Source organism: Nelusetta ayraudi, unplaced genomic scaffold (genome assembly GCF_046127955.1).
Source record: "Nelusetta ayraudi isolate G7.1 ecotype Tasmania unplaced genomic scaffold, CSIRO-AGI_Nayr_v1 ptg000057l, whole genome shotgun sequence".
Classification (NCBI taxonomy): Eukaryota; Metazoa; Chordata; class Actinopteri; order Tetraodontiformes; family Monacanthidae; genus Nelusetta; species Nelusetta ayraudi.
Window position 1 is genome coordinate 2,187,913 of NW_027466107.1, and position 27,961 is coordinate 2,215,873.

At 48.2% G+C, this 27,961-nt stretch overlaps 2 protein-coding genes and 1 long non-coding RNA gene across 4 annotated transcripts in view; 1 reads left to right on the forward strand and 2 right to left on the reverse strand.

Annotated features, from left to right (window-relative positions):
- mafk (v-maf avian musculoaponeurotic fibrosarcoma oncogene homolog K) overlaps positions 1-7,603 on the reverse strand; it is a 14,025-nt gene extending 6,422 nt beyond the window's left edge. The window contains exon 1 of the mRNA XM_076038837.1: positions 7,413-7,603. The gene's annotated coding sequence lies outside the window, so the exon portion shown is untranslated. The remainder of the gene's footprint in view (positions 1-7,412) is intronic.
- The window catches only part of LOC142896876 (uncharacterized), a 267,438-nt gene that overhangs the window by 8,054 nt on the left and 231,423 nt on the right, over positions 1-27,961 (reverse strand). The window lies entirely within an intron of this gene.
- Positions 12,221-26,923, forward strand: ints1 (integrator complex subunit 1). Of its 2 annotated transcripts, none has more exons than XM_076038571.1 (48): positions 12,221-12,347; positions 12,623-12,731; positions 12,835-13,122; positions 13,487-13,683; positions 13,816-13,953; positions 14,033-14,192; positions 14,283-14,388; positions 14,545-14,731; positions 14,848-14,993; positions 15,086-15,227; positions 15,326-15,502; positions 15,586-15,694; positions 15,878-15,998; positions 16,234-16,311; positions 16,410-16,567; positions 16,657-16,753; positions 16,830-16,921; positions 17,009-17,069; positions 17,166-17,363; positions 17,454-17,583; positions 17,679-17,858; positions 17,942-18,091; positions 18,180-18,359; positions 18,455-18,559; positions 18,666-18,833; positions 18,932-19,043; positions 19,116-19,274; positions 19,350-19,496; positions 19,577-19,675; positions 19,813-19,937; positions 20,094-20,348; positions 20,434-20,593; positions 20,678-20,809; positions 21,151-21,319; positions 21,820-21,946; positions 22,120-22,235; positions 22,319-22,406; positions 22,503-22,756; positions 24,251-24,380; positions 24,466-24,599; positions 24,684-24,876; positions 24,967-25,091; positions 25,179-25,285; positions 25,499-25,612; positions 25,698-25,768; positions 25,867-25,958; positions 26,044-26,153; positions 26,342-26,923. In XM_076038571.1, exons 2-48 carry the CDS (start codon positions 12,677-12,679, stop codon positions 26,452-26,454), a joined length of 6,555 nt encoding a protein of 2,184 aa, XP_075894686.1. In that variant the 5' UTR covers positions 12,221-12,347; positions 12,623-12,676; the 3' UTR covers positions 26,455-26,923. The 2 variants fall into 2 exon arrangements, with proteins under 2 accessions (XP_075894686.1, XP_075894687.1); XM_076038572.1 differs by having other exon boundaries at positions 21,823-21,946.

Genomic DNA, 27,961 nt, shown 5'->3' on the forward strand with positions numbered 1-27,961 from the left:
AAGGAGAGCCCTGACAAAGTAGTTCACTGGACCAGGCGAGATTAGAAGCAGGCGGCCGCTCTCACTGTCACCGCCGGCACCTTGGAGTTAAAGGTGCCGGCTGTTTATAGACACACGGCGACGGTCCGCTGCCGCCTCTGCCGCTGCCATGAAAAAACGCCCTGAGAATGGGGCGTGGGCGGTGTGTGAGTCACATGGTCGCCCAAAAGGATAAACAACTCTCATTCATAACCGCAGCGCCGCCTATACATAGAACAGGGCAAGAGAAGCCGGTGACTCGGCTGAGGCATCGTGGGGACGAGACGTTTGTGTTTCCAGTGAATCTGTCGGGGTTTTATATTATTGTTTGAAAAAAAAAAAAAACTCCCATGAGAACTCACTGTACACCCATGATTTATAAAAAAAAAAATATATATATACCAAACAAACCCCGAACAGGCGTTTCAAATGCACCTACGAATCAGTGTAACATTTACAGTAATGCTGACTTCTACAGCGAGCCGGTGTGCGCATGTGGAAAATTCCTGGAGATAGAGTGTCACACAGGAAATAGTTTCCTATCGAGTCACCCGTGTATTTTCTGCCGCAAGACAATGCAGCCCGTTTGGTTCAGCGCTGCTACGTCTCCCACCCCCCCGCTCCCATCCCCTCACGCCGGGCTTCCCTGAGCTCCTCCATGCCCTTATTTAACTCTGCCGGATATATTTAGCCGGCGGTGCTGACACAAGTTTTTGCCAGCTAAACAATTTGAGTTAACATGCAAGAAGCGATACCCTGTACACTAAGAGGGGCTAAAAATCTCTCTGCGGGCCCGTTAGCCGTGCCTGAGTGGGAAAGAAAGTCCAGGCGTGGCTCGTCTTCTCATCCTCGGGACATTAGTCACATATGGACATGCGGCTGCTCATGATAGTTGCAAAAAAACTTTTGACTGCCAACATGAAAAACAACTTGGTCGGTCCTTGATGGGACCCGTAAACATGATTCATTACCCTGAGAAAAGCAGAAGAAACATCGCTGTCCGAACATAATGCGCTTTTGTGTAGTTTGTTTTTTGTTTTTTTTCTGTTTTTCTTTTGCAGATGTGCCCATAAGTACCAACCGAGGGCTAAAGGCCTGAGCCGCAGCGCTATTTAGGGACGTCGGGGGCAGCTGCGGCCTCCTCAGAAGTGCCTCATCTGCTGCACGCCGGGCGCTTCGGGTTCATCAAACAACAACTAGCTGATACACAACATTCCTCGACAGCGCGAGTGGCCCCAATGTTGGCCGGGTTGCGTCAGGAAAGGGGGTCCCTGGGTTAGAGGTAGGGGGGAAGAAATCCTGAAGAAAAGGGTTGCGGGGTGGGGGTGGGCTCTTCACACAGGAGGCCTCCAGCTTGAAGCAAGAGGCCAAGTTGTTTCCCCCCTGAAATTCTTCAGGCATGCGCTCGTGTTTTCGCAAGGCGCGCAGGGACAAGGTTTCCCCTGATCAGCGCGGCAACGTTTCCTCGCGGGGAAAAATAACAGTCATTATGCTGTATCGCGGCTCCGCCGCAATCGAGAGACAACAACTCAAACGGGAGTTTTCATAAGTCTTTCAAAAGGAACTCTGGGAAAATACCTCAAAGGGAGGAGGGGGTGGAGGTAACAGAAGAAAAAGCCACAGATGGCAGAGCGGAGAATAAAAACTTGCATTCCTGAGTGAGCTTGCACGTGCAAACACTCACATGCACGGTGCAGGCAAATCTGGACTTAAGAAGGAGGCGGTTGAGGGATGGGGGGGGGGTGCAGACAGAGAAGTGCACTTGGCCACAGAGGGAGGTGGGGCTCAGACGATCCGGCTTGTAAAACAACGGCTGCGAAATTTGCAAAATGTCTGGAATTCAAGCAGCGTCTCGAGTCTTCTGGCTCTCAGTCTGCCCGCACAAAAATCAAAAGGCAGCCGGCCTCGTGCGCTCGTGTGGAGGTCCAAAGTCCAACAGCCACATCTGCGTCAGGCACAACTGTCAACAAGCTTATGTTTTTCTGTAACACAACCAGCAGCAGCAGCAGCAGCAGCCACCCACGGTTTTGTTGAAAATCTTGTTCATTTGTCAAGACCAAACTAAAGTTTGCTATTTGCCCCCAACACAATGGGAACCCATTTATAATGGGAAAAAACAAACACAAAATGAGCGGTCACACTGGATGGAACATTCCTCAAACACTTTTGATTAATTCCACTGCTCCGTCTAGTAGAGAGCCCATAGAAGATGTTTGGCGAAACTGTGGAGGTGATTGGACAGACTTTCAATCGATCAATCAACCTTCAATCGATCAAATCAAACGAGATGTGACTTAGCACAGAACTACTCCGTGGCTGAACACTTATGCACTGCAATGTTTAACTGCACTTGTGCCAAATGTCAGCAAGCAAAGCATAGAACTTAACATGTTTTCCATCAGAAAAAGGTGTGGGTGCCATGCTTTGCTCAATGCAGTCGCTCCAACAGCTGCTGTAGCATGCACGCTAACGCATGCTAGGCTCGTAGCTCAGTCCTGTATTTCCCCTGATGCTTCGTCTAGCCACTTTTTTCTTTCTTTATTCATGCGTGTCGAGCAGCAAATACGCTCTTATTTTAATCTTGGCAGTGATCTGCAGCGACTCAGCATTACGCTTCAGCGGTGCTACATGTGGGTAACTAGTTTGTCAAGAGCTTAAAACGCCACACCGATGTCCAATAACAACATATTTTTCTGTCTATTTATAGTGTTTGCGGTCTTACCCTGCCATTCCTCTGTGGATTTCCTCCATTTGCCCAATTGTAATGGACTGCGCAGGCATGTGAGGTAAGACATGTTTATTATCGGCTATCCATCCCAGGAAATTAACTTTTGTAAACAACAACCGACTTCACCAGCCGGTTTGGTGAAAAATTGAGAATGATTTCATGCATCGGTCCAGGCGTGTGACCCAGAGTGCAGGATAAACAGTGACGGACAATGTTTGGATGAATTGTGCACCAGTGAAATACATTGGAAATACTCAGTGCATGTGCATGTGGTTGCACTTTTTGCCTTACAATGTTTTGGGAAAGGTGCCAAAGGAAAAGCCGCAGCCGCTGGAAAAACAGCCGTGGACACTGTTGGTATACAGAGGTGCAGCAGTGATGCAACGCTGCGGGTCTGGACAAAGAGGTGAGTCTTCTTCTGTGGTGTTTTAAGGGCTACTTGCAGCAGATGCCCCCTGCTTGGGCTAAAATTAACAGGGACATTAACACTGGGCAGAGCAGAGTGGTTTCTAATGGTTGGTTGGCAAAGTGGATGAGTGAGATTTCACAAGTCGAAATCTTAGCGCTGCAGCTGCAAGTGCCAGGTAAACAAGCAGACAGTTAAAAAAAAAAAAAAAAACCTGAGTTTACAATCGACTGCAAACACGAGACAAACATCTCGCAGTCGGGCGACCACGATTGTGGAATGTGAAGTCAGCATCTTGTTGGTTACGCAAACTAAATCCTCTAAGTGCAGGAATTTTTTTTGTTGGAGGTCTTTCTCATCATAAAAGCCGAATGTTTACTTTTTCAGCAACATCACTCAAATGGCTTGGTCTTCGGCGCCTTTGCTTCACCCGATACTGAGTCAGATGTGATGAAATTCCTGGCTGCTCTCAGGTTACGCCAGGTAACCGTGGGGCTCGGCCTCCTGATTGAATAAACAGCAAATGAAAGAGTTCTGGGAGACGCGCTCTGCCGACGGACGCGCAGTCGGCGTTTTTTTCTGAGCCGTGTTTTCCTCTTCTGACTTCAGCTTGGGATTATGGATAAACATAAAAAAGCAAATGTGTTTTGCCCTTCACAATCACAACACAGCCGTGATGGAACCCCTGCATTTGATCAGCCGCTGCCGGGGAGATTTCTCCACAGACCGACCCGGCAGCCCGAGCTCTCTTTCTCCAGCGCAGCACATTTGGTGGGATATTATGCAAAGGAAATGGAGAGCATAGCTGAGCGGTGACTCACGCTGTTTACTGGTAGAAGCGACGACCAGCGGCAGGGAATCACACCCTCCCCGCTCTGACGTTTCCTGGAAAACCCTGCTGTTTCTTTCGCAGGAGAGGAAGGAAAAGTACACAAAATTGGAAGTGGTTGTTGAAACTGTGGAACTTTTGCACGGAAAAGGACAAGAAGCTGTTGGATATTCAAATAAAGATGTTTCCCCCAAAACCAGGGGTAGTGGGAAGGCGGGGGAGAGGGGGCGCTCAGGTTCAGGAAAATGAATGCCAAGAATGCGAAGAGAAGGAAAAAAAAAAGGAACAGGTATCAACCAACTTGTTGCTACCTGGTGAGCGGCACCTTGGAAAGAAAGAGATTTCAAGTGGAGAGATGAATCTCAAACTCACATTTCAACAAGAATTACCTGAGCAAAAAGGAAAAAAACAAAGAAAAACGAACCCAAGCTTCTCTGCTTGGAAGGCGCTATTTATGATAATCCACTCCGGTCCAGATTTGAGTGCTTCTCATTCACTGCCGAGACAGTGGGCACCAGGCCAGAGTGGATGTGATGTGAAAGCGCCGCATACATTCTGGACGGCGGAGGGGCCTTTAAAGTGTTTGTTTGTGTTGCCACGAAAACGTGCAATTTGGGTCAGAGTGGAAGTGGGAAGTCGTCGTCAGAGGAAGAGGAGGAGGAGGAGGAGGAGGAGGAGGAAAGAAACACTTGAATCAGCAAGTCAGCTCCTGCTGAGCAGCGACCCGGGATCCCCAATAACACAATCACAATAAGCACAATAAATGAGCGTACGGTTTGCTCGGACCGCAGCGTCTGGGAAAACTCTACTTGACTGTTGGTCTTTTTGTTACATCATCTGTCGTGTCCCATGAACCCGCCTGAGCAACAGCGGATGGCGCACAATTTGACATATGCGTCCGGAAAAATTGCATCAGCTCTGACTCCTCCAGGATGAGAGCCGTCAGACGGTGTTATTTGCGTCATATTCCAGCGTGAACATTCGGATGAACTCAATTTCATTCATTAGCTCCTCCACACACAACCGCTGCTATTGTTGTTGTTATTGTTTTGACCCTTTTCAGATTATCCTGCTTTTTCTCACACTTCCGATTGGCCGAACACTCGGCGGTCACATCGCGACGTGTAGACAGGATCTCCGTGGGTGGCGGAGTGTCGGGGACGGACTCACTGCAGGCCTCGTCACCCCGGTTGTTTATTATTGTCCGCCGACTCTCTGTTTGGGGAAAGCTCAGCTGCGGATAAGAATCACTGTTCCCGATACTTAAAAAGAAAAACAAAAGAACCAGACTTATATTTTTTGTTTCCAGGAAGAGGAGCTAGAGCACACCATAGTGAGCGTGAGTCATCGCCTGGCTAACCGCAGCTATTTGACTTTCACGGCGCTTCGCCACAAGAATGCTTTGCCTTCGCTTTCATCCATTATGGGGCAAAATGAGGAAAGGTCTCTGGCGGCCATGAAACCATTTCCTGTTTTGGTTTTGTTTCTTCGCCGCCGCCCCCCTGCCGGCTCTCATCCTGATGCGTCTCGTCACTGTCACAGGTGCTGCGGTGCGATGAGTCAGCTGCTGATATTCCTCCTTCCACAGAGAACACACCACATGTTCACCTCATGACAGACGAGTGGGCCGCCTCGCTCGCCAGACACCCTGCTGCCCGCCGCAAACAGAGGCGAATTGCGAGGAACCCGCCAAGAGGGGGAACGAGACTAACGTTTTCCGACACATTAATCACACAAGTCCGAGCCGGCCAATGAGAGAAAGGCTAAACAAAAAAGGAAATAAACCGCCAAGAGATTTTTTTTTTTTTTTTATATAAAAAGGAAAAACAAAAGACAGAGTTGCTTCCTGTGAGGCACGGAATTGATTTCAAAACGCTGCCGTTGGTTTAGAAAGCGAGCGATTGGCTCGGGGCCAAAACATATCTGATGCGCTGATAAGCTGTGACCCAGTCAGACCCCCGGGGTCGTCAGGGACATGTCTCCCAATCCAGCCCCGGCCTCCACAGTCAGAAATAAACAAGACAGGAAGTGGGTAAAACTCCCCCGTTTGTATAGAATGAATCGGCATTTCTCAATATTGCCACTGGTGTTTAGTTTTAAGATGTACATTTATTATTATATAATGCCAGCTATATTCTGCAGTCTTCCAACCTTGTTTAATGTTAGCCTTATCTTGTTTTTGAATTGTTTTGTTTTTTTTAAAGAAATGATTTAAAACATTTCCATCACAGTGATTCACAACAAATGTTGGAAGATAAACCCAATGAAATAGATACATGCCTTATCTGCCTGAATTGAGATGTGGGAGTGGGTGGGTGGGTGGGACGAAACTATTGCAGACGGTAAAAACGAGAGTCGGTGGACATAATTTGTGAGTCCTCCTCCTCTCACTCCTCCCCCAACTCCACTGTGACTGTTTGTTTCTCCTGCGCGGGCCACTCTACCGCAGCCCTGGTGGTCTGACTTCACGTCGTGCCCTTTGTCCCACATGTCTAAAATGCGGACCACGTGTTGTTTCCAATGTCAAAAGTAGGCGGATGTTTGCGTCGCTCTGTAACGCGCTCCTTGAGCGCGAGCCCGGCACGCCGTGCCCGATTGGCTCACCGGGTGGTGGTGTTGGTGGTAGAGGGGGACTGGACAACCTGTCCAGTCAGGACTCAACTTTTATTTCGCTTTCGTCTCCTCTGAAGTCTCGGTGGCGGCGGCAGGATTTGTTGAAGGCAGAAATGTGCGCCAGCGGCGCTCACACAGTCACCCACATGGGCACAACTCTTTGGAATGACTACATTCACTGCTTAAAAGAGCTGAATACGCATGCGTGTTCGGCTGCTCGGTATGGAGTGCGTTAGAATATTAACGTTAGACCCCCTAAAAAAAAACAACAACAACCTAATTTCTCATATAGGCTCATCGCTGTTTAGCTTTACACAATTATACTGAAATCCATATCAAGTATATATTGAAAATATATTCTGGGTGTATGTGCATATTTTAAAGAACAAGTTATTAAAGCAAAGGGACGGAGGGGGCAAAAACAAATTCTCTACATTTTTCTAAATATTTCTTCCGACTAACGAGGCTCCCAATCATCGTGTTGTGTCGCTCCCAACACAACGCAGCACAGCACAACACAAGACAAAACAACACAACACGTGTCTCCGCGGCAAAACACTTCCACGGAGTCAACATCCACCTCCAAAACCGAGATCAAACCGCGTTTCTTATCCGTCCAAAGAGCAGCTCCGGACCGCAGCAGGAGGATGTCTGGCTGCGCTCCGGCGCGTCACCCGCACAGCGTGGGGCGAGATCCGCACAGGGACCGTCCACACCTCCGCCCTCAACTTTTACCCATATACCAAGTAAAATTAAAATGTAAAATTATTTCAATTTTTATTTTTTCTTTCTTTTTTCTTTAAAGAGGAGAAACTCACCTCTGCGGACGCGGGTTATTCACGGTCCGGAATGCGGAGAATCCAGCCGGGTTTGTGCGTTGCGTTCAAGAGTCGGCTCCGTCGGCTCGGTGTTCGGACGCTCCGGCCCGATCCTCGTACCAAATTAACTACAAAACAACAACAATGTACCAACATTCCACGCTCGCTGCTTCCGCAAGCACGCACGTCACCGATTCCTCGTGACCGCCCCCTCCATTCATGAAAATAACTTTGTGCTGACGTCAGTCCGGGAAGGGGAGGGGAGGGGAGGGGAGGGCTGGGTGAGGAGTGGAGAGTAAAGTGTGGGGTCGGGGTGGAAGTGAGGGGGGGGGAGAGTGGCCATAAATAGAAGATAGATTCTTGCTGGCTGCTCTGGCCTTTGCCGCCTTTTGCTTCTGCTTACTTTACAAAACGAGCGGCGGCGGCGCTAAAAGGTTGAGTTGCTTGTTGGAAAAGCCAGTGGAGGGGAAAAGGAAAGGGGCGGAGAAATATCTGCTATGAAGGGAAAAAGTCCTCAAGTCTTTTACGGTCAAGTTCACCACCACCACCACCAATACAAGGCTCTCCAGTGGGGGGAAAAAAAGAAAAGGGCAGAAATGTGCATTAGTGGTAGAAAAGCAACGGCGACCTCCTCCCCCCTTCCTCCTCCCGCCTGCTTCCATCTGACTTGGGAGCAGCGGCAGCATTCCATTCCTGGGGAAAGTATGTGGTGTAGTAGAGCGGCGGTCACAGGATTTCTCCTATTTTAACTGCACGGCCGCCAGTGTACCGTCACAGGTTATTCTGGGTAATTAAGTCTCAAAGTCAGAATTTGAATCCTTCAAACACAGCAGCACGGAGGAGGTTTCAGTCACTCAGTCAGTCAAGCAGACAGCCAGTCACGAGCTGAACTTGTTTTCACTTTATTTGCTGACTGGTGCAATACGTTTGCTGACAAACTTTTGCTGTTTGTTGTGAAAAACAGTTTGGTTGTTTGCTTGTTTGTTTGTTTTTTTCAAAAAAAGCAGTGTATGTGAAAATATGAGCAGTGGGTTTGTGTGTGTGTGTGTGTGTGTGTGTGTGTGTGTGTGTGTGTGTGTGTGTGTGTGTATATGTCTGTGTATGATTTGGGGTGGTGGGGGTGAGGAGGGCAAATGTCACACTCAAAACCTCAAATGTCAGCAACATCCCGTGGCTCTTGTGATGTTGACTGATGTTGACTGATGTAGACAACTTAAATGCAGACAACTGCACCGTGTGGAAATTGTTGAGACAATCAACGGTAGTTTGTGCAATTAAACAAAAAATAAATGCTTGAGTGCTGAAAACAAAATCCATGTGCTCGCCACACATGCGGCACATGCTTTATTTCTTCTTTCTATAGGCCCGCTTTGTGAAAAGAAAAAAAATATACTTTGTGTATGTCACACTTTTACGCTGACGTTATAAACAGTGTTTTCTGTCTGCTCTCTGACCATCAGATGTCGCCAAATCTTACGCACTGCTCCTTAAAAAGCTGTCCTCTTTTTAGTTTGCTGACTGGGCTTCCGACTTTGTTTTGCAGGGCTTAGGTGAGCGTACGTGAGATTTAAAGTCATGCGTGCTTTATGCGACGTCAGCAATGATTTTTCAGCGATGCGCAGCTTCAAAAAGGAAGCACTGTGAGCCTGAGCTGCAGAATCGCAGTGAAGATTTCTGCAGGTCACCGGTGACCATGATGTCACACCAAGAAGAGACTCTTTACCACTTGTTTTGGTTCCACGTTGACGGAGCTATTTTGAGCTGGACAAAAGAGGAAATGGAGACACACCACTGCAGTCACATACATTACCCATGACCCTGACCTTTAGATGAAGAGCATGACTAATACCTGACTGTGTAAAAGTTGGGTTGTCTTTTTTTTTTTTTTTTTTTTTTACTGTGCGGGCGTCTCCATGGTCTGGTGCTTTTACATGAGACCAGGAGGCGAATCCACAGGCTCCCTGCTGAACTGACTCACCTCATTTGTCCTTTATTTTCTTCCCCCTCTCGCCCAAAGGCTCCGTGCCACGGACTTCGCCTGGCACAGATGAGGAACACTTGTTGCACTGTCTTTTACGAGCCGTGACTCAACAGGTTATCTTGTGGAGCACCGGCAGGAATTAATCGCTTACTAGATGCGGCTCTTTCATCTCCACTCGGGCGAGTTTTAAATGAAAAGTGAGTAAAGCTCACGAGAAATGGGGTTTAATTTTCTGGTGCGTTTGCGTCATCGTCACGTCCGACCACAGGCAGCAAGGGCGACACAACAACACGCTTGTGTGGCTTTTCCAGCTGCATCCCGCGGTGGACCTCTTGTCACGACATCCGCACTGTATTTGGTGTTTAGTGTCAGGTCCTGGCACTCAGTGTGGTGTAAGTAAATTCAGTGGAAACTAGGTGAGACTGTGCTGCGTCACAGCAGTGAGGGGAGATTGTGAAAGATTGGAAAAAAGAGTCACAGATGTAACTGATTTTGCGAAAACCTTCCAATCTGACCTGAGGGTGTTGCATTTAAAGTTGCTCACTCACACCGGCCACGTTGTTTCCAGCACGCCCATGATGGATCTAATAAAGTGGCTGGTTTGTGTAATCGCAACAAAGTTGGAATCGTAGCAGAATTCTTACAGCTAAGAAGAGATTCAGAGAGTTGATTGGAATTCACTGTAATTGTGGGTAAGAAATGAGATTCAGGAGACTGCACGAGATTCCAGACCAAGGCCGCCTCCTTTTTTAAAATAGCTAAAATTAGTTTTAACTGTTTGTTTTGAAAGTCTAGACAGATGAAGTAACCCTGTGCCCATGAAATTATATTTGCATGACTTTGATTTTTATAAAAAAAACATATGTATATTTGGCTTGATGTGATCAGAGACCGCTAGATTACATTAGGATAGCGACAACACTATCACAGTTGGAATTAGATGAATTTGAGTCTGAGTGCCAGAAGAGAAATAGAAATGCTGGGTGTCTCGCTTGCAGTCGTCTGCAGGAAGGAAGCGGGAGCGGGTGCGAGCGAGTCTCCACATGGCCGCCCCCCAGCCCCGCAGCCCCGCAGCCATTTACTGTGGATCAGTTAGACGTCCCACCGTACGTCGAGAGCAACCACCCAGTCACTGTCCATCTGCTGACAGCGTCCATCGGTGACCTGAAATACACTCCCTGAGCTCCGAAGGAACACAAACTGCAGAGCATGTGCGGCGGCAGGCTCGTCAGGGTTCTGGTTAGAGGCCTGGGTGGCTGTGGGGTCTCAGTTTTAGATTACAGGAAGTAACAGTGACTCACTAATCTCAAGCCTTTCTGACTCAGACTGCTGATCTTAGAAATCTGATCTGGCAGCAGGAGGGGGGCCTCATGTTGTAAGGCGATCGCCTTTTTTTCTCTTCCTCCGCTGCTCCACATTATTACCCAGAGAAAAGATGATATTGACCATGCAGTCTTTCGAAATGAGGTAATAAGTCAACTAAAATACATGCGGATAAAATAACAATACCATTTTTTCCCCTGCATGTCTTTTCACGTGTCCGTCTGAGAGTGTCTGACACGTTGTCTGGCACAGTTGTTTGCCCACGACGTAATTTCTGAGCAACAAAACTGTTTTTGCAGATTTCCCAAATGGCACAAGATTCAGTTTGGAACACTGACTGGATGTTTCACTGACTTCACCAGAATGTGCTTCATATGAAAACACTTTACGTAACCAGCTGGCGGCTTCCAGCTTCATGGAAAGGAACATGGCGGAGTTACAGTGGAGGTGGCAGCAGAGGCAAGAGGGAGTCTGGCCCCGCTGGACTCAGTGTTTACAGGCCAGGAGTCAATGCAGCAGCACTGTGATTTTCTGCCACAGCGCAGACACACACACACACGAGTGCTGTGGAACCAAAATAAACCTTGACATCTTGGCTAGAACGTGAATAAATAGATTACATGGAAATACATAATGGACTTTCAGTTGTTGTTTGGTAATAGGATAATCACCTTTTCCAAGTTTTTTTTTTTTTTTTTTACCAGGTACATTAAACAGATGATATTATTTGAAAAAGTGCTTTTATTTATTTTTCTTTTAAACCGAGCAAACACAAAAAGTGTCAGCAGAGTACTGTTTGGTAAACACACCACAGGGAACTGCGCGGCTTAGTTTGGGAACCCAGTGCTGACACCTGCCGTATTTTCACTGAATCGTATCTCCACCTGTCACTGGTTTTAAAATAGTTATTTTGCTATTTTCCCATTTACAAGCCTTGATTTGATTGTCAATATCGATCAGGGGAAATTGGGGGGAAGTGGGAGGCAGTGAGTGCACTTCGAAGATCGTACTGCCTTTGTACAGATCAATATTACTAAGTATTCCACTTTGAATGCGTACTCTCTTCCGGTTTTAATTTACTTACCTTAACCGCTAGAGAGCAGCCGCATTCCAACGTTTAAATGCTATGGCAATGTGTTGTCTGCTACTGCCCTCTAGTGGTTTTCATGTATTACTTCATATGACACCTTTATTTATATTTTTATTTTGTCAACACTTTCTACTTCTTTCGCACGTGCTACAGCAACAAATACCCGGCATTCGTGCATGAATGTACATGTTGTGTAAGTATTTCAGTGGTTTTAACTGTTGGGCAAACTTTTGCATTTTACAAGAGGTACATACATGTTTCCATTGAAATTCCAGTACGCAGTTGAGGAGTGTGTTATCAAAAACGTTTTGCATATTTCAACAAATTAAATCAAATATTTATTGTCGTTTGTTTCTGTAAGATTTCACTGTTTAACATCCGTCCTCTAGATGGCGATATGGCGGGTGTGCGAAATATGATGTCATAGTAGAGGAAGAAATCCCCACCACTTTACAATGGCTTTCGCACGGCAAACCTGATTTGTAGCTCAAAATGCCTCTTTCCGTTAGCGTCGATCATCTTTGTGGGATAGAATAAATACGTGAGTCTAATTTTATTGAAGAAAATCCCTTTTAATGCCTTTTAACGTCCGTAAACGTTTCATACCGGTTCACTGCTAAGCTAGCTGCGGTTGTTTGCTATCGTTAGCCGAGCAGTCCAGTGCACATTAAAATACATACAACTTAACAACGTTCGTATCGTAAACTTGAGATGTAATGCTACCACCCAAGCTACATATTTATTTTTCCTATACATTGTATTGTTGCACAAAGTAAACGTTTTGATTTGTCTATTTACATCTTGTGTTTTTCACAGGTCTGTCTGGATTTGTCAGTTGGTCGAAGTTGTTGTCAGTTCGTTTTCATCACAATGAATCGCCCCAAACCAACAACTCTAAGACGCCCCAGTGCCGCAAAGCCGTCAGGTATTAGCCTACAGAACATCATCTTGTCTGTTAAAAGAAAAGAAAAGAAAAAAGAAGAAGAAGAAGAAGCACATATTATAGCATTGTTGTCCCCATTTCGCAGCACATCCTCCACCAGGGGATTTCATCGCTCTCGGGTCAAAGAGCCAGGGAGGAGAGCCTAAAGCCCCTGCTGTGCTCCTGAAACCAGCAGCAGCAGGTTTACCCGCAGACCGCAAGAGAGAGTCGTCTGCTCTTCCCTCCTCATCGGGTCTGTCCAGCCTCACCAAGCGCCCCAAACTGTCCACCACCCCTCCGGTCAGTGCTCTGGGACGACTGGCCGATGTGGCAGCAGTGGACAAGAGGGCTATATCACCCTCGATAAAGGAGCCATCGGTGTTACCCATAGAAGGTGAGGCTCGTTTTACAAAGCTGTTAAATCCATGGGTTCTGTTCAATTTCTGGCTGAAACAATTCCTCAAGTTGCTATCTCACAAATGAAACTTTTGGCCTAATTTTCTTGTCTATTCCATTTTAATTTTACTTTGTGGTTTTTCTGCCAGAATTATTTTCAGTATGGCACTAGGCAGTGGATGTGTTTTGTTCAGAGGGAACAGTAAGTTAAAAGTAAAAAAAAACTGTCTATTGTGGAGGGCCTGACTACTTTCTCTTCTATATTTATTGCTGCTGGCTGACTACTAAAATATTGAATATATGCAGCCCTAAATGTATGTTTAGCAGTCCTGGAAGAAGAATTAATTGTCTGTGTGTCACAGTTTCGCCAGCCCTGCTTCTGGATGAGATCGAAGCCTCTGAATCTGAAGGGAATGACGATCGCGTGGAGGGACTTCTGTGTGGTGCGGTGAAACAGCTCAAGTTGAACAGAGCCAAGCCTGACACCACACTGTACCTGAGCCTCATGTTCCTGGCCAAAATCAAGCCGAATGTCTTTGCTACTGAAGGGATCATCGAGGTAAGAGTCCTGAGGGAGGTCGTGTTTAGACATATCCCAAGCTCAGCCAGTTAATCGGTGTTGTGTTTACAAGTGTTATGTTGCTTGTTAATACATAATTATGAACAAATGACCTAACCCCCACACCCCCAGGCTTTGTGCAGTCTTCTGCGTCGTGATGCTTCGATCAACTTTAAAGCCAAAGGCAATAGCCTTGTGTCTGTTCTCGCCTGCAATCTGCTGATGGCGGCCTACGAAGAAGATGAGAACTGGCCAGAAATCTTTGTCAAAGTAGGCATCCGTGAAACCCAATGCTGTGTTCTGTTTGACTGAAAGAGCCATTTGTTAACCTTTTAAATGTAATTTACAGGTGTACATTGAGGACTCACTGGGGGAAAGAATCTGGGTGGACAGCTCCCACTGCAAGAACTTTGTTGATAACATCCAGACCGCTTTCGGGACCAGGATGCCCCCTAAGAGCATGCTGCTGCAGGCTGACACTGGACGCTCTGGTGGAGACCTCAGTGCAGGTGTGTTTCTTTAAGAGTGATACAGGAGTCAGTGGGGTTTCTGCTGCAGTGTTGGTGCTTTATTGCATCGTCTTTATGTTTTATTTGCAGGCAGCAGCCCTCATCCCTCTACTCCTGATGAAGACGACAGTCAGACCGAACTGCTGATCGCTGAGGAGAAACTCAGCCCAGAGGATGAAGGGCAGGTCATGCCGAGGTATAAAATAAACTGTCCTTATGTACATTTCTCCAGCTGAAACCATTTTAAATGCAAGTATTTTAATTTTTCAGTTTTATTTGTGTGGTTCCAGTTAGTGGGAGGGCCAGTCTATTTAACTTAAACTTAACTTTGGGTTTTCCTGTCGTGCTGCAGGTATGACGAGCTGGCAGAGAGCGTGGAGGACTACGTGCTCGACGTCCTCAGAGATCAGCTTAACCGTCGGCAGCCAATGGACAACGTGTCGCGAAACCTGCTGCGTCTGCTCACAGCGACGTGCGGCTTCAAAGAGGCCCGACTCTTGGCTGTGCAGCGGCTGGAGATGTGGCTCCAAAACCCCAAGGTCTTAAGCCGCTCCTCCTAGCTTGCTCCGTTATTTTTTGATTATTTCCTCGGGTCACTCAGTATTCAGTCATCTCACTTCACTTTTTTTTAATCTACCTTTTGCTGTGTTTGCAGTTGACTCGTCCAGCTCAGGACCTCCTCATGTCGATGTGCATGAATTGCAACACCCACGGAACAGACGATATGGAGGTGATCTCCAACCTGATAAAGATCCGACTCAAACCCAAAGTCCTCCTCAACCACTACATGCTGTGTGTCAGGTCTGTGCTCCCTGTCTCCTCTGCAACTCAATCCAAGTTACAAACATGCTGCAACTCACTTGCTCAATGATGATTCATGGCTGATGTTGCAGGGAGCTGCTCAATGCGCACAGAGACAACCTGGCCACCATGGTGAAGCTGGTGATCTTCAATGAGCTTTCCAACGCCAGGAACCCCAACAACATGCAGGTCCTCCACACAGTGTTGCAGCACAGCCCTGAGCAGGCCCCCAAGGTGAACTGGAGAACTGTTCAAATAGTAGAATGGAACACATCTAACCCTTTAAGATGAGGCGTCAGTTCTGGTTTCACTCTTCCCTTTTGTGGCTGCAGTTCTTGGCAATGGTGTTCCAGGACCTTCTCACCAATAAGGACGACTACCTCCGCGCCTCCCGAGCCTTACTGAGAGAAATCATCAAGCAGACCAAGCACGAGATCAACTTCCAGTCCTTCTGCTTCGGCTTGATGCAGGAGAGAAAGGAGGCCACTTACACTGAAATGGAGTTCAAAGTGAGCTGATTTAAATCAAGTGAAATAAACACAATTGGCCTGCATTCTTTTAACCACAGACGGTGTTTTTGTTTCTCCCACAGGAGCGTTTTGTCATCCAGGTGACCGATTTGCTGACCGTCTCAATGATGTTGGGCATTACCGCTCAGGTCAAAGAAGCAGGCATCGCGTGGGACAAAGGAGAGAAGAAGAGTGAGCATTGTTTTTTTCTACTTTTGCTCTTTTATGCTCTTGTGCCTTAAACCTGGATATTGTTCAGATTTTTGTTATTGGCTGACGGGAGATGATTTGTGATTAGTTCAAGGGTTTGAAAACAAGCTCTTAAAAATCATTAGCAGATAGATTTTGAAATGCATTGTGCCTGGTTTGTTTCAGATCTGGAGGGACTGAGGTCCTTTCAGAATCAGATCGCTGCCATCCAGAGAGATGCTGTGTGGTGGCTTCACACCGTGGTTCCAACCATCAGCAAAGTTGGAGCAAAAGACTATGTCCACTGGTCCGTCACTGTGTCCTGTGCCGTCAGTATTTAAAGGTCCCATACCTTACAGTAACATGTGCCTCTAGCCAGTCCCTGGACTCCTCGGACATGAGAACAGTCCATCTTCTACTTCTGTCAATTGCTCAACTTGATAATGTGTAAAATATGGGACCCTTAAAACTGGCCAAACTTAATAAGGTTGTCAACTTTTTTTGGAGCTCCTGTATAATTGGTCTCTCTGTCATTCGAACAGCCTACACAAAGTGCTTTTCACAGAGCAACCAGAGACGTATTACAAGTGGGACAACTGGCCTCCGGAGAGTGACAGGAAGTGAGTTATCTTTTGAAACTAAAGAAAAAAATGAATTAAGTAATATTTTCTCCTCACGGTAACAAGCTGTATTGTTGATCTTTTGACTTGTCCTGCAGCTTCTTCCTGCGCCTCTGCTCCGAGGTGCCCCTGCTTGAGGACACGCTGATGCGTATCCTGGTCATCGGGCTGTCACGCGACTTGCCGCTGGGACCGGCCGACGCCATGGAGCTGGCCGACCACCTGGTCAAGAGGGCCGCTGGAGTTCAGTCTGATGGTGCGGTGGCCAGAGTGGTGCTCTAATGGCGTGAAGCACCTGTGAAGGCGGGACTATTAGGTCATTTTTTTTTTTCTTTTTCTCGACAGACCTGGAGGTCCTGAAAGTGGAGAGAATTCAGCTCATCGACGCCGTGCTCAATCTGTGTACATACCATCACCCAGAGAACATTCAGCTGCCTGCAGGGTACTGACTTCACTGCTTTCAGAAAATGACTCTCAAGTCCACCATACTTACAATATGTTTTAAAAAATATTTTCAGGTACCAGCCTCCGAACTTGGCCATATCCACCCTCTACTGGAAGGCCTGGCTGCTCCTGCTCGTTGTGGCGTCTTTTAATCCTCAGAAAATAGGTGCAGTGCTTTGTTTTTTTTTTGTTTTCTATACATGTTCATGTTTTTAGTCTTTATAGGCATCAGGACATTTTTTTTTGTCTTCAGGTTTGGCTGCTTGGGACGGCTATCCTACTTTGAAAATGCTCATGGAGATGGTCATGACGAAGTAGGTTTCTTACAGTTAAACAGACAGAAACGCTGGATCACATAATACTTTACACTCTTGCTCTCTTGCGCCCTCTCTCTCTCTCCCTCTCTGCAGTAACTACACCTACCCTCCGTGCACCGTTGCCGACGAGGACACAAAGACAGAGATGATCAACAGGGAGCTTCAGATCTCCCAGCGAGAGAAACAGGAAATCCTGGCCTTCGAGAGCCACCTGGCTGCGGCCTCCACCAAGCAGACCATCACTGAGAGCAACAGCCTGCTGCTGTCCCAGCTCACCAGCCTCGACCCGCAGTATGACACCAGACTTGCCTCTTTTATCCACGTTATTTCGAGAAAAAATGTATTTTCCTTCGTCACAGCTTTGCTTCTGTTCATGATCAGGGGTCCACCTCGCCGACCTCCACCCCAGGTCCAGGATCAGGTGAAGACCCTGAACCAGTCCCTCCGTCTGGGACACCTCCTGTGCCGTAGCCGCAACCCGGATTTCCTCCTCAACATCATCCAGAGACAGGTGAGAAATAAACAGGGGTGAAAGAACAAAACTGTCCTGAACATGATGTTCTGGAGCATTTTCTAAAGCTGCTGCACTTCTCCGACCCTGCGCAGGCCTCATCTCAGTCCATGCCATGGTTAGCTGACTTGGTCCAGTCCAGCGAGGGCTCTTTGGATGTGCTGCCAGTGCAGTGCCTGTGCGAGTTCCTCCTCCACGACGCCGCAGACGACAGCCTGCCAGTGGAGGACGACGACGAGGCAGAGAGCAAAGAGCAGAAAGCCAAGAAAAGACAAGTATGAAATTTAAGATACTGTCCAGTGTTCTTCATGGATGCGCTACTGGCTGGCGTCTGACCCCCCCCTCTATCACCCGTCAGAGACAACAAAAGCAAAGGCAGCTCCTTGGCCGCCTCCAGGACCTCCTGTTAGGTCCCAAGGCTGATGAACAGACGACGTGTGAGGTGTTGGACTACTTTCTGCGCCGTCTCAGCTCCTCCCAGGTTGCGTCCAGAGTTCTAGCCACAAAGGTGAGTCATCAGTAGCTGAAATGATTGTCCCCAAAAGCACTGGGTTTCTTTTTTTTAACAATTGTTTGTTGTTTCATTTCTTTGGCAGGGTTTGGCGCTGGTGCTGAGCGAAGGAGGCCTCAAAGATGGGGAGGAGCGCGACCAGCTGATGGAGGAGGACTCCACAGATGCCGAGCTGCTGTCAGGGTACCAGTGGCTCCTTCAGGACCTGCCCAAGCTCCCCCTGTTCGAAAGCGTCCGAGGCATGACGTCCACGGCTCTGCAGCAGGTCAGCAGTCGGGAAGGCGGGGCAGAAACTCCTCCTTGGGGATTCGTGAGTTTGCATTTTCTAATGTCTTGTCTCGTCATGATCTCCTCTCACAGGCTATTCACATGGAAACAGATCCCCAGATGATCAGTGCCTACCTCATCTATCTGTCCCAGCATGCACCAGTGGAAGAGCAGGCTTCTCATAATGACCTGGCCCTGGTAAAAATGGAAAATTACATCATAAAGATCGTTATTGTTTTTTGTTGTTTTTTTTCTGTATCCGTTTTTTTGGGAAAGATGGTTCATTCTCTATCGCCCTCTGCAGGACGTCGCCAGGCTGATCGTGGAGCGCTCCACCATCATGAACAGCCTATTCGCCAAACACTCCTGCAGGCCAGAGTCTGACGCCGTGCTGTGTGCCTTGCTCAACATCTTCTCGGCCTACATCAAGAGGATGAGGAAGACCAAAGAAGGAGAGGATCTCTACAGCTGGGTGAGCACATTACAGCAGGGACGGCTGGTGTTTTCTCTCTGAAGGGAGGCAGATATTGCAATGAAACGTATGTTGTTGTTTTCTTTGTTTCTTTTCAGTCAGAGTCTCAGGATCAGGTCTTTCTGCGCTGGACCACGGGAGAGACGGCCACCATGCACATTCTTGTAGTCCACGCCATGGTCATCCTGCTTACAATGGGCCCTCCCAAAGGTAACCCGGTGCACTGCACAGTGTTTACAGTGTCTGTAAGAACATGTTTGACACGGAGTCTCTTTTTCTCAGGTGAGAGTGATTTCTACGCCCTTCTGGACATCTGGTTCCCCGACAAGAAGCCACTGCCCACCGCCTTCCTGGTTGACACCTCGGAAGAAGCCCTGCTGCTGCCTGATTGGTTGAAACTAAGGATGATTAGATCCGAGGTTTCGCGACTTGTCGACGCAGGTAACTTGTTGCACAAAGGCGACTAGTCTTTTTTTTTTTCCTTACCTAAACATTGTGACTCTTTCCATCTCACAGCGTTGCAGGACCTCGAGTCTCAGCAGCTGCTGCTCTTTGTTCAGTCCTTCGGCATCCCAGTGTCCAGCATGAGCAAACTGCTGCAGTATCTGGACCAGGCAGTCTCTCACGACACGCAGACCCTGGAGCAGAACATCATGGACAAGCGTAAGTGTGTGCTTATTAAGATGAACGGCTGCAGGTTTTTAGAATCCTTCTCATTCTCTTATTCTTTGATCCCCACACAGACTACATGGCCCACCTGGTTGAAGTGCAACACGAGCGAGGTGCCACCGGGGGGCACATTTTCCACTCACTACTCAGCTCCTCTCTGCCTCCTGACCGAGGTTGGATTTCTGTTTTATTGTGTTTCAAAGTGCAGTTGCAAATGCAGCAAATCTATTTATTTAGTTATTTATTTTAGCTGCACACATTAATCTTGTCGTCGTCCATCCGACACCTCCATGTTGTAATTTCTTGACAGATTCTGCTGAAACCAGTAAAGCGAAGGTCACTGTGGAGATGTCCCACAGCTCTGTGAAGATGAGGGCAGCCGCTCAGCTCCCTGCAGTCGGTCCTGAGGATGATCTGACTGGGATGCTCCTCCAGGTGGGTTTAGCTGTGAAATACGCACGTCTTTTATACGCATGTCGACACAAGTTTAAATCCGTCAAATTCCATTCCTTTTGCTGCAAACTGTAATGGAACCGTGCCCCCGCCTCACCAAAGTTGAGCCTGCTTGTGTGTCCCCTTGCCTCCACCTAGATATTCCCCCTGAAGGTGGACTCCCGCTGGCCCGGCCCGGCCCCCAGCCAGCTGTCCCTGGCCCTGCAGCAGGCCCTGGCTAAAGACCTGATGCGGGCCAAGCAGGGCCAGATCCAGCAGGGCGGCTTGGCCTTCCAGCTGCTGCAGGCCATAGCAGCCCTGCTGACCTCCGCCCACGCCCGGCCCATTGTCATGTCCATGCACTGCAGCCACGCCCTCTCCTGCCCCCTCATGCGCCAGCTCCACCTCTACCAGGTAGCTTTTCGGCTAACGGCTGCGTGTCTCCATTTTGATTTTGTAACTCGCCTCATTTCGGGTGCTTGCGCCGATCTTTCCGCAGCGCCTCGTGTCCCAGGACGTCGCCTTCTCATCGCTGTTCATCAAAGTCGTCGTCGAGATGCTAATGTGGCTGGACAACCTGGCGGTGGAGGGAGGGCAGCTCAAGGCGTTGCTAAAATGCTTCGCCGGTCAGAACTCGCATAAACAGAGGCACAGTGACGGTGAGTGGCTCAGATCCATTTATTTCACTGTAACCCATTTTTAACCAACCACATACGTGATGAAGTGTCTGTGTGTCTTTGCAGTGCGATCAGGCTTCCTCCACCTTGCCGAGGCTTTGGCGTATCACAGAGACGCCGAGGTGCCGCTGAGAGCCATCATTGCCATGCTGAAAGCTGGAGAGAGGAGTAACGCCGAGGCCGAGCTCATAGGAAAAGGTATGTGGCATAAATATAGTAGTAGCATTTGAACCTGGCGTGGATTTAGTGTTCCAAAGATTTCAGACAGCCATCAAATATAATAATAGTAATAATAATAATAATAAATACAATCGAGTCTTCGCCTTGCGAAGACCTGCTCTGATGAGAGCAGGCCTTCGCTGAGGCTCAGTCCCGAATAATGGTAACAGATGAAGGAATTCACCTCAGATTCATCATGATTCATCATGCATAGCATGAAGCATAAAAGGCAGAGAAATATATGCAGATGTATTAATTTGATTTAAAAATTGTTGCTTTGCTTTGGTGCAACATGAATCACCTTTTTCGTTTGGTCACAGTGTTGCAGGGACTGATCGAGATGAGGTCGCCGTATTTAGAGGAGCTGCTTTCCCTGCTGATGAACGGCGGAACCCAGGCTGGCACCACCGGCGCCGTTGCCACAGTGATTTCTCTGCTGCTGCAGGAAAGCGAGGAGAGGCCAGTGAAAAAGGAAGCGGATTCCGACAAGTGAGCGATTCAATTCTATTCCCCCTCTCTAGTCATGCAAGAAGGGTTTATATGACAGGAGCGAATGAAAAACACAGTTGCCTGCGACATTAAAAAAACAAAAAAAAAAAACAGCCAGGTGTCGCTCGGAAGCCGCCGCTGGATTTGTTTTTTGGAAATCGGTTTTTGCAGCCTGATGAAAGCTTAACTAAGGGACTTGCCGTGAATCTCATCAGTCTCACGGTGGAGCAGGTGGACACCGGCGCGATGCTCTTCTGCTGTTGCAAAAACTTGACGTGACAATATACACACTTGCGGTTACGTGTAGGAAATGTGCATGTAGACAAACTAACATTTCTATGTTCCTTGTGAAATAAGCTGCAAATTGATGAAACGGCCCCAGATTTGCTTCCCTGAAACTTTTACCTGTATTTCTTTGCTTTTTTGAGCCGTTCCACTGGTGTTGGACTCTAGTCACCGCCATCTTTACGGTTGCATCACTCCTCTCTTTCCTCCTCCAGCAGGTCCGAGGTGACTAAATCTGGACTCAGCTGCGGGCTGCTGGTGGACTGGCTGGAGCGCCTGGACCCCGAGGTCACCACAGTGTGTCCAGACCTGCAGCAGAAACTGCTGTTTGCTCTCAACAAGGTGAGATGAGCCCTCTAACCCCCCTCCCCCCATGACCCATTCTCATCACGCTGCACCTGGGTGTCTGGGATGAACAACAGTTTTTCTCTCGCTCTCGCTCTCCCTCTCTCTCTCTCTCTCTCTCTCTCTCTCTCTCGCTCCTTCTCTCACTCTCTCTCTCTCTCTCGTCTCAGACCCGCGGGACGCCTGCTTACAGACCCTATCTCCTGGCCGTGCTGACTCATCAGTCAAACTGGTCCACCATCCTGCAGTGTATCAGCGCCCTCCTGGGCAAACAGAGAAACTACAAGTAGGTTGTTTTTTGGGAAGTAAATCAACAGTTATGGTTTTCCGTGCGGTTTCCGCTGATTGCTGATTTACGGTGCGTTTCAGACTGGACCCGTCGTCAGCCTTGGATTTCCTCTGGGCCTGCAGCCACATCCCGCGCATTTGGCAGGGACGCGACCAGAAGATCCGTCAGGTATGTTTAAAAAAAATAAATAAAAAAAGTCACTGCCATCCCCCTTAGATTCCGTTCCGCTGAAGCTGATGACTCGTGTTTCTGCGGCGCCCGTAGAAGAAAACCGAGAAGTTTGTGCTGCGGCTCTCATCTGACGAGCTCATCAGCCTGGTGGACCTCATCCTGTCCGAGGCCGAGCTGAACAGCCGCGAGTCGCCCGGCGAGGACCAGAGGAGCAGCCTGGACCAGGTCTCCTGCTCCCTCATCCAGTCCCGGCTGCCTCTGCTGGACTCCTACTGCCGCGGAGACATGGAGAACATCAAGCAGGTCTCCGAGTACCTCATCAGCTGCACAAAGAAGTGGGAGGACAGGTGAGAGAGAGAGAGAGAGATGTCGCATCCAAACTTCATCAGACGCGTGGATTTTGTCACTGTGTTTGCTAACTAAGCCCCGGCGTGCACGGCTGTTTCTCCTCAGCGTTGGTGGTTTTGCGGATAAACTTGCAAAACACCACAAGGTTTTTTTTTTTCCCCCTCCCCGGTGCATGTGAACTTTTTACTCCTCCTCTGTCAGCCACAATGCCGAGGACCAGACGGGAAGGGGGAAAAAAGGAACTCGATAATTAGGTCTATTGGTGTGAAATTAAAACCAGCAGAAGTCGTCTGTGCTGTGATCTCTTTAAAAGCTCAGTGTATTATAATGAAGCCAAGAGGATTAAGGCTGGAGACTCTAAACTTGCCCGTGTTGTGAATTCCTGCTCTGACTTAGCTGTCAGAGATCAGGGTGCAACTCTTTGTGGAGGCAAACCCTGCTTTCATGAATATGTCTCTGCTTATTAAACCACTTTAATGAGGAAACTTTGGCCAAGGTCAAACAAAATTAGCTCCCGAATTACAGTATTTTTAAGCACAGCTAAGCCGGGTCTGTTAAAAGCGGTTCGCTGGTGAATATACAGCTGGATTTAAAAAAAAAAAAAGAAAGAAAGAAAAAGAAAAACAGCGTGTTGAAAGTGTAAAGGGGTTTCGGCCTTGTGTTGCATAAACACTTGATTGTATGCCGGGTATTCTTCTGCTGGAACCTCTCTGTCAGATAAGCTGGTGTTTATTCCAATTACACGCCAACTACTGAACTACAAGCAGAGTCTTTAGCTGCCGGTCAAGGGCGCCGTGATTCGCTTTAATTCACAGCTCTTAGCAGTAGAGGGAGCATAATTTGAGCCTTATAAGAAGAGCCTCAGATGATTTTTTCTTCCCCTCTCTGTGCCTCTGAGCTACATGCAGCTATTCATGTGCCCAGCTTGCATTGATGTGTGCCGATTATTGTTGCCTGACAACAGAAACAATATAGAAGCGCTTTATCGGTCTCTGTGATCTCATATCAGCGTTGGTGGTGATAAAAACGGAGATGGATAAAGACCAGAGTAAATATTCTGTGAAATGGTAGAATGTTTTTCTTCTTTTTGTCTTTTTTTTTTTTTGCCTGAAAGCGTCAGTGACACTCACAGACTAAAGCTCCCCGGAGTTGAAACACTGCTGCAAACTTCCCAAACTGCTTCAAGAGCTTCAGGCCGGACTCCAACACTACCAATACAACTGCGTTCTACCTATTTTCAGATCTTTATTTTCATCCCAGGCCCCAGCAGAGCAGCTTCATTTCCCCAAAACTCGGAAGATATTTAGAGGGTGGTAGATTTAGCTCTGTGTTTACAGGCTAACATGGGCAGAGACGAGGCAAAAGCAAAGCATGGATTTCCTTCATTTAGCTCACTAACAAGCTTTCCCATGTCACTGCTATTAATTGCTGTCACTGTTACTATTTCTAATGAATCACTGGTCGAACTGCGTGCTCTGCCTCTGTGTTCTCAGTGCCATGAGCAAGCGGTGCCAGAACCTGCTGCTGCAGATCTACCTGCACTTCCCCGAGATCATCCAGCACGTCACCCTGCCTGAGGGCACCTTCAGCAGCGGGGGGGCTGCGTATGGCACCAAGTGCAAGGTGAGCTGGTGCGAGTTTTTGTCCGTCCAGCTTCAAACCGCCATCATTTGTGCTGTGACATTGATGTATTTCTCTGGACTGTCAGCTGGACGTGCTGGTGCACCGCCTGGTCACGCTGCTCGCCGACACGTCAGAGTCCAAGTCTGCCGAAAGCCGCATTTTTGACGCCAACCTCGCCTGTCGGAAGCTGGCTGTGTCGCACCCGGTCCTCCTCCTCAGGTAAAACTTGGTGGGAGAAAAAAAGCACTTGTTCTCGATCTCGTCTTGAGTCCAGTGTGCTGAGCGCTCCTCTTGCCTCCCCAGACACCTGCCCATGATCGCAGGCCTCCTGCACGGTCGCATCCACCTCAACATGCACGAGTTCCGGCAGCAGAACCACATGACCTTCTTCAGCAACGTGCTCGCCATCCTCGAGCTGCTCCAGCCGCTCGTCTTCCTCAGCGACCACCAGGGGGCGCTTCAAGACTGCCTGCTGTCCTTCATGAAGGTTCTTCAGGTGCGTTGCAGCTCACACAGTGTCAGTTAGTCCCTGCTGCGGCCATCAGCTGATCCACTGGCCTTTCTCTTTGTGTTTGTCTCCATGCAGAACTTCCAGAGGTCTCGCTCTCCGCTGGTCTTCATCAACAAGTTCCTGCAGTTCACCCAGAAGTACATCACCCACAATGCTGCCGCCGCCATACCGTATTTGCAGAAGCACTCGGACATCCTGCAGTATGTTGATTTATATATTACCTGCACTGACATCCGGTGAAGAGTTGCTTTTTGTTCAATGTTCTGTTTTCCTTCTGCGCCTCCCAGGGTTCTGTGTGCAGCAAACCCAGACCTGGTTCAGCTGAAATCTCTGCTGGCCGGACTCACTCTGCCGGTCAAGAAGTCTGCAGAGGTGGCGCCAGAAGAGCAAGACGGTGAGTTTCAGTAGATCTTCACAAATACGAGCTGCTGTGTGGAGAAAAACAGGAGCTTACAGGACATTGCAGTTGTGGAAAAAAAGTCATTTTCATTTTACAGAATTATTTATCTTCTTACTGAAGACACACGTTTCATGTGTGCTGAAGAATCAGAGCCGCCGTTGTGCTCCAGTCACAGTTGAACCCTAGTAATGAACTCCTCTCCCCCAGACGACATGACCACTGGCTCCCTGGCTCTTGTCAACATATCGGCCTCCGTCCAACTGGGACCTGCTGACGTGACCATCTATCTGAAGAGGATTTCAAGAGGAGAGGCCGTGGAGGGTAAGTGCCTGGCATCAGTTTTGTATTGAAAAGCCTCTTTGAAAAAAATATGAAGTTAATCCTTTCGTCTCCCGCCAAACTCCAGATGTGCTCGAAGTTTTAACGGAGGTGGACGAGAAGTCGCGGAGATACCCGGAGATGATCCAGTACTTCATCGTGAGTCTGACACACAGGCTGCGGGCGCGAGGATCACTTTCCCGTCACTCATTCACCACCACCACCACCACCACCATCTGTCTGTCACTGTATTGCAGAACGACCTGCAGAGACTCATGACCTCTTCCGAGGAGCTGTGTCGGAACATGGCCTTCAGCCTGGCCCTGCGCTGCATGCAGAACAACCCGGCGTAAGTTCCCTGCGCTGAGGAGTCCATTGGGATTTTTGGCTATTTTTAACGCATTTAATTTGTTTTGTTTTTTCCACCTTTGCAGCCTGGCGGCTGACTTCCTGCCCACGTTCATGTACTGCATGGGCAGCGGAAACTTCGACGTGGTGCAGACGGCCCTCAGGAACCTCCCGGAGTACGTGCTCCTGTGCCAAGGTGAGAGGAAACGCACACAGAAGCTGAAAAGGGATGGGATGAGATTTTTGAGAATTACGGCTTCTGCGCTTCACACCATTCAGAGGAAACACCTGCAAATCGCTTTTATTTTGTGAAAAAGTGTCATGGAAACGCAGCTACAGACTGGTCTCTCCTCCTTCTCCTCCTCCTCCTCCTCCTCCTCTCAGAACACGCCGACATCCTGCTGCACAAGGCCTTCATCGTGGGCATCTACGGCCAGACCAACACCAGCTCCGTCATCGCAGAGTCCATGAAGGTCCTTCGCATGGAAGCGACGTAACCACGAGTTGGCGGCTCTCCAGCTTTCTGCATTCCAATGCCGGCTTCTTCTTCTTCTTTGCTCGACTCCGCACCGAACTATCACCGCTCCCTCACGGTGCGGATGAAAGAGTTCCTGCGCCAAGCCGGTGGCTGACAGTCGAGTAATAACCACCGGATAATTCGGTGACTTCAAAGATCGCATTAGGATCCCCTCGAAATGGTCTGCAAGTGTGATGATTAAACCAGGAAAAATTGCTCCTTTTTTTCATAATGGCGCTCCAAATGCAGCATTTATTGCTTCTGTCGGGGTGAACGACGATGTTTTGGGCTGATGTGATAATGAAGCGCTAAAGACAAAAGAAAACAAAGAGTTGGAATATTCCTGGGGGGGGTGTTACTGTCTGATATGTCAAAGACGACACATGACACTGAGCATGAGGCTGACTGTCAACAATACTGATTAAATAAACCTTTTAATTCATCTTTAATGAATTTACGCTTGATTGAAAATTGAGGGTTTTTTTCTTTATTTCTTCTTAATTGGATTTTCAGAAAATGTAGAGGAAGCTGCAGCACTCGCATGTAGAATTGGAAGTGAATGAATTTGGCAAAAATCTTCTAATAACTTTAATGTGTAAAATGTAAGAATAGGTGCCAGAAACAAAATGTTAACAGCACTTTCAAGCATGAAAAGCGCGAAATTGCAAAACATTGCATGTTACCACATCTAATTCCATCATTTCAAAATGATTAGATGCAGTTTTGCCAGCAAACTTTTTAAAGTTGCGTCGCTACCCTGTCAGCCAAACAGATTGACTCGCGCTTTTTTTTTTTTTTTTTTTACTGTCCCGTTTTAATTTCTTTGCCTTTCGTTCAGTGCGGAGGGACTTTGTTGGCGACGATCCACCGCAGTTATTACAAAATAAAACATTCTTCTGCGAGGTTCCACCTTGTTTGAGGTGGAACGAGAGAGGAAGGGTGAAGGAAGGCAGGAAGCAAAAAAAAAAAAAAAAAATGAAATGGCTCGAGTTTTTAGGCGTCTCATTTCATTCCAATAACTCTCGCACGCTGATAAAAGTGAGAAGAGCCGCCGCCGCCGCCCCGGCTCTTCACCGGCGTGTAACAGACAAATTAAAGGCGCGATGTGCACGCTGTGATGGAAACCATTTTGCCGTGACAGCAGCGCGAGTTGTTTTTCCCTCCCCTTCGCCCAGCGCCGCTGACTTCATCTGCAAAACCTCTTGATGGGAGTCAAAGGTGGACGAGTCAAACATGCAGGCCCGTTGGCGAGCGAGGAAAGTGGAAGTCGCCATTCACAGCAAATTAAGCGTGGCGGTAATTGTTCAATCACGCCGGGGCCGACGGTGGCACTTTGATGGGCCCATGTGGGTCGGCCTCCTCTTCTTTTCTCCTCCTCCTCCGTCGACGCGGACGGCTGCCGCTGGGTGTTTGGTTACACGGGAGGCTGTGAAGATGAATCCCAGCTACGGAGGAGGAACCTGGATGAGGGTGGAACAAGTCCACAC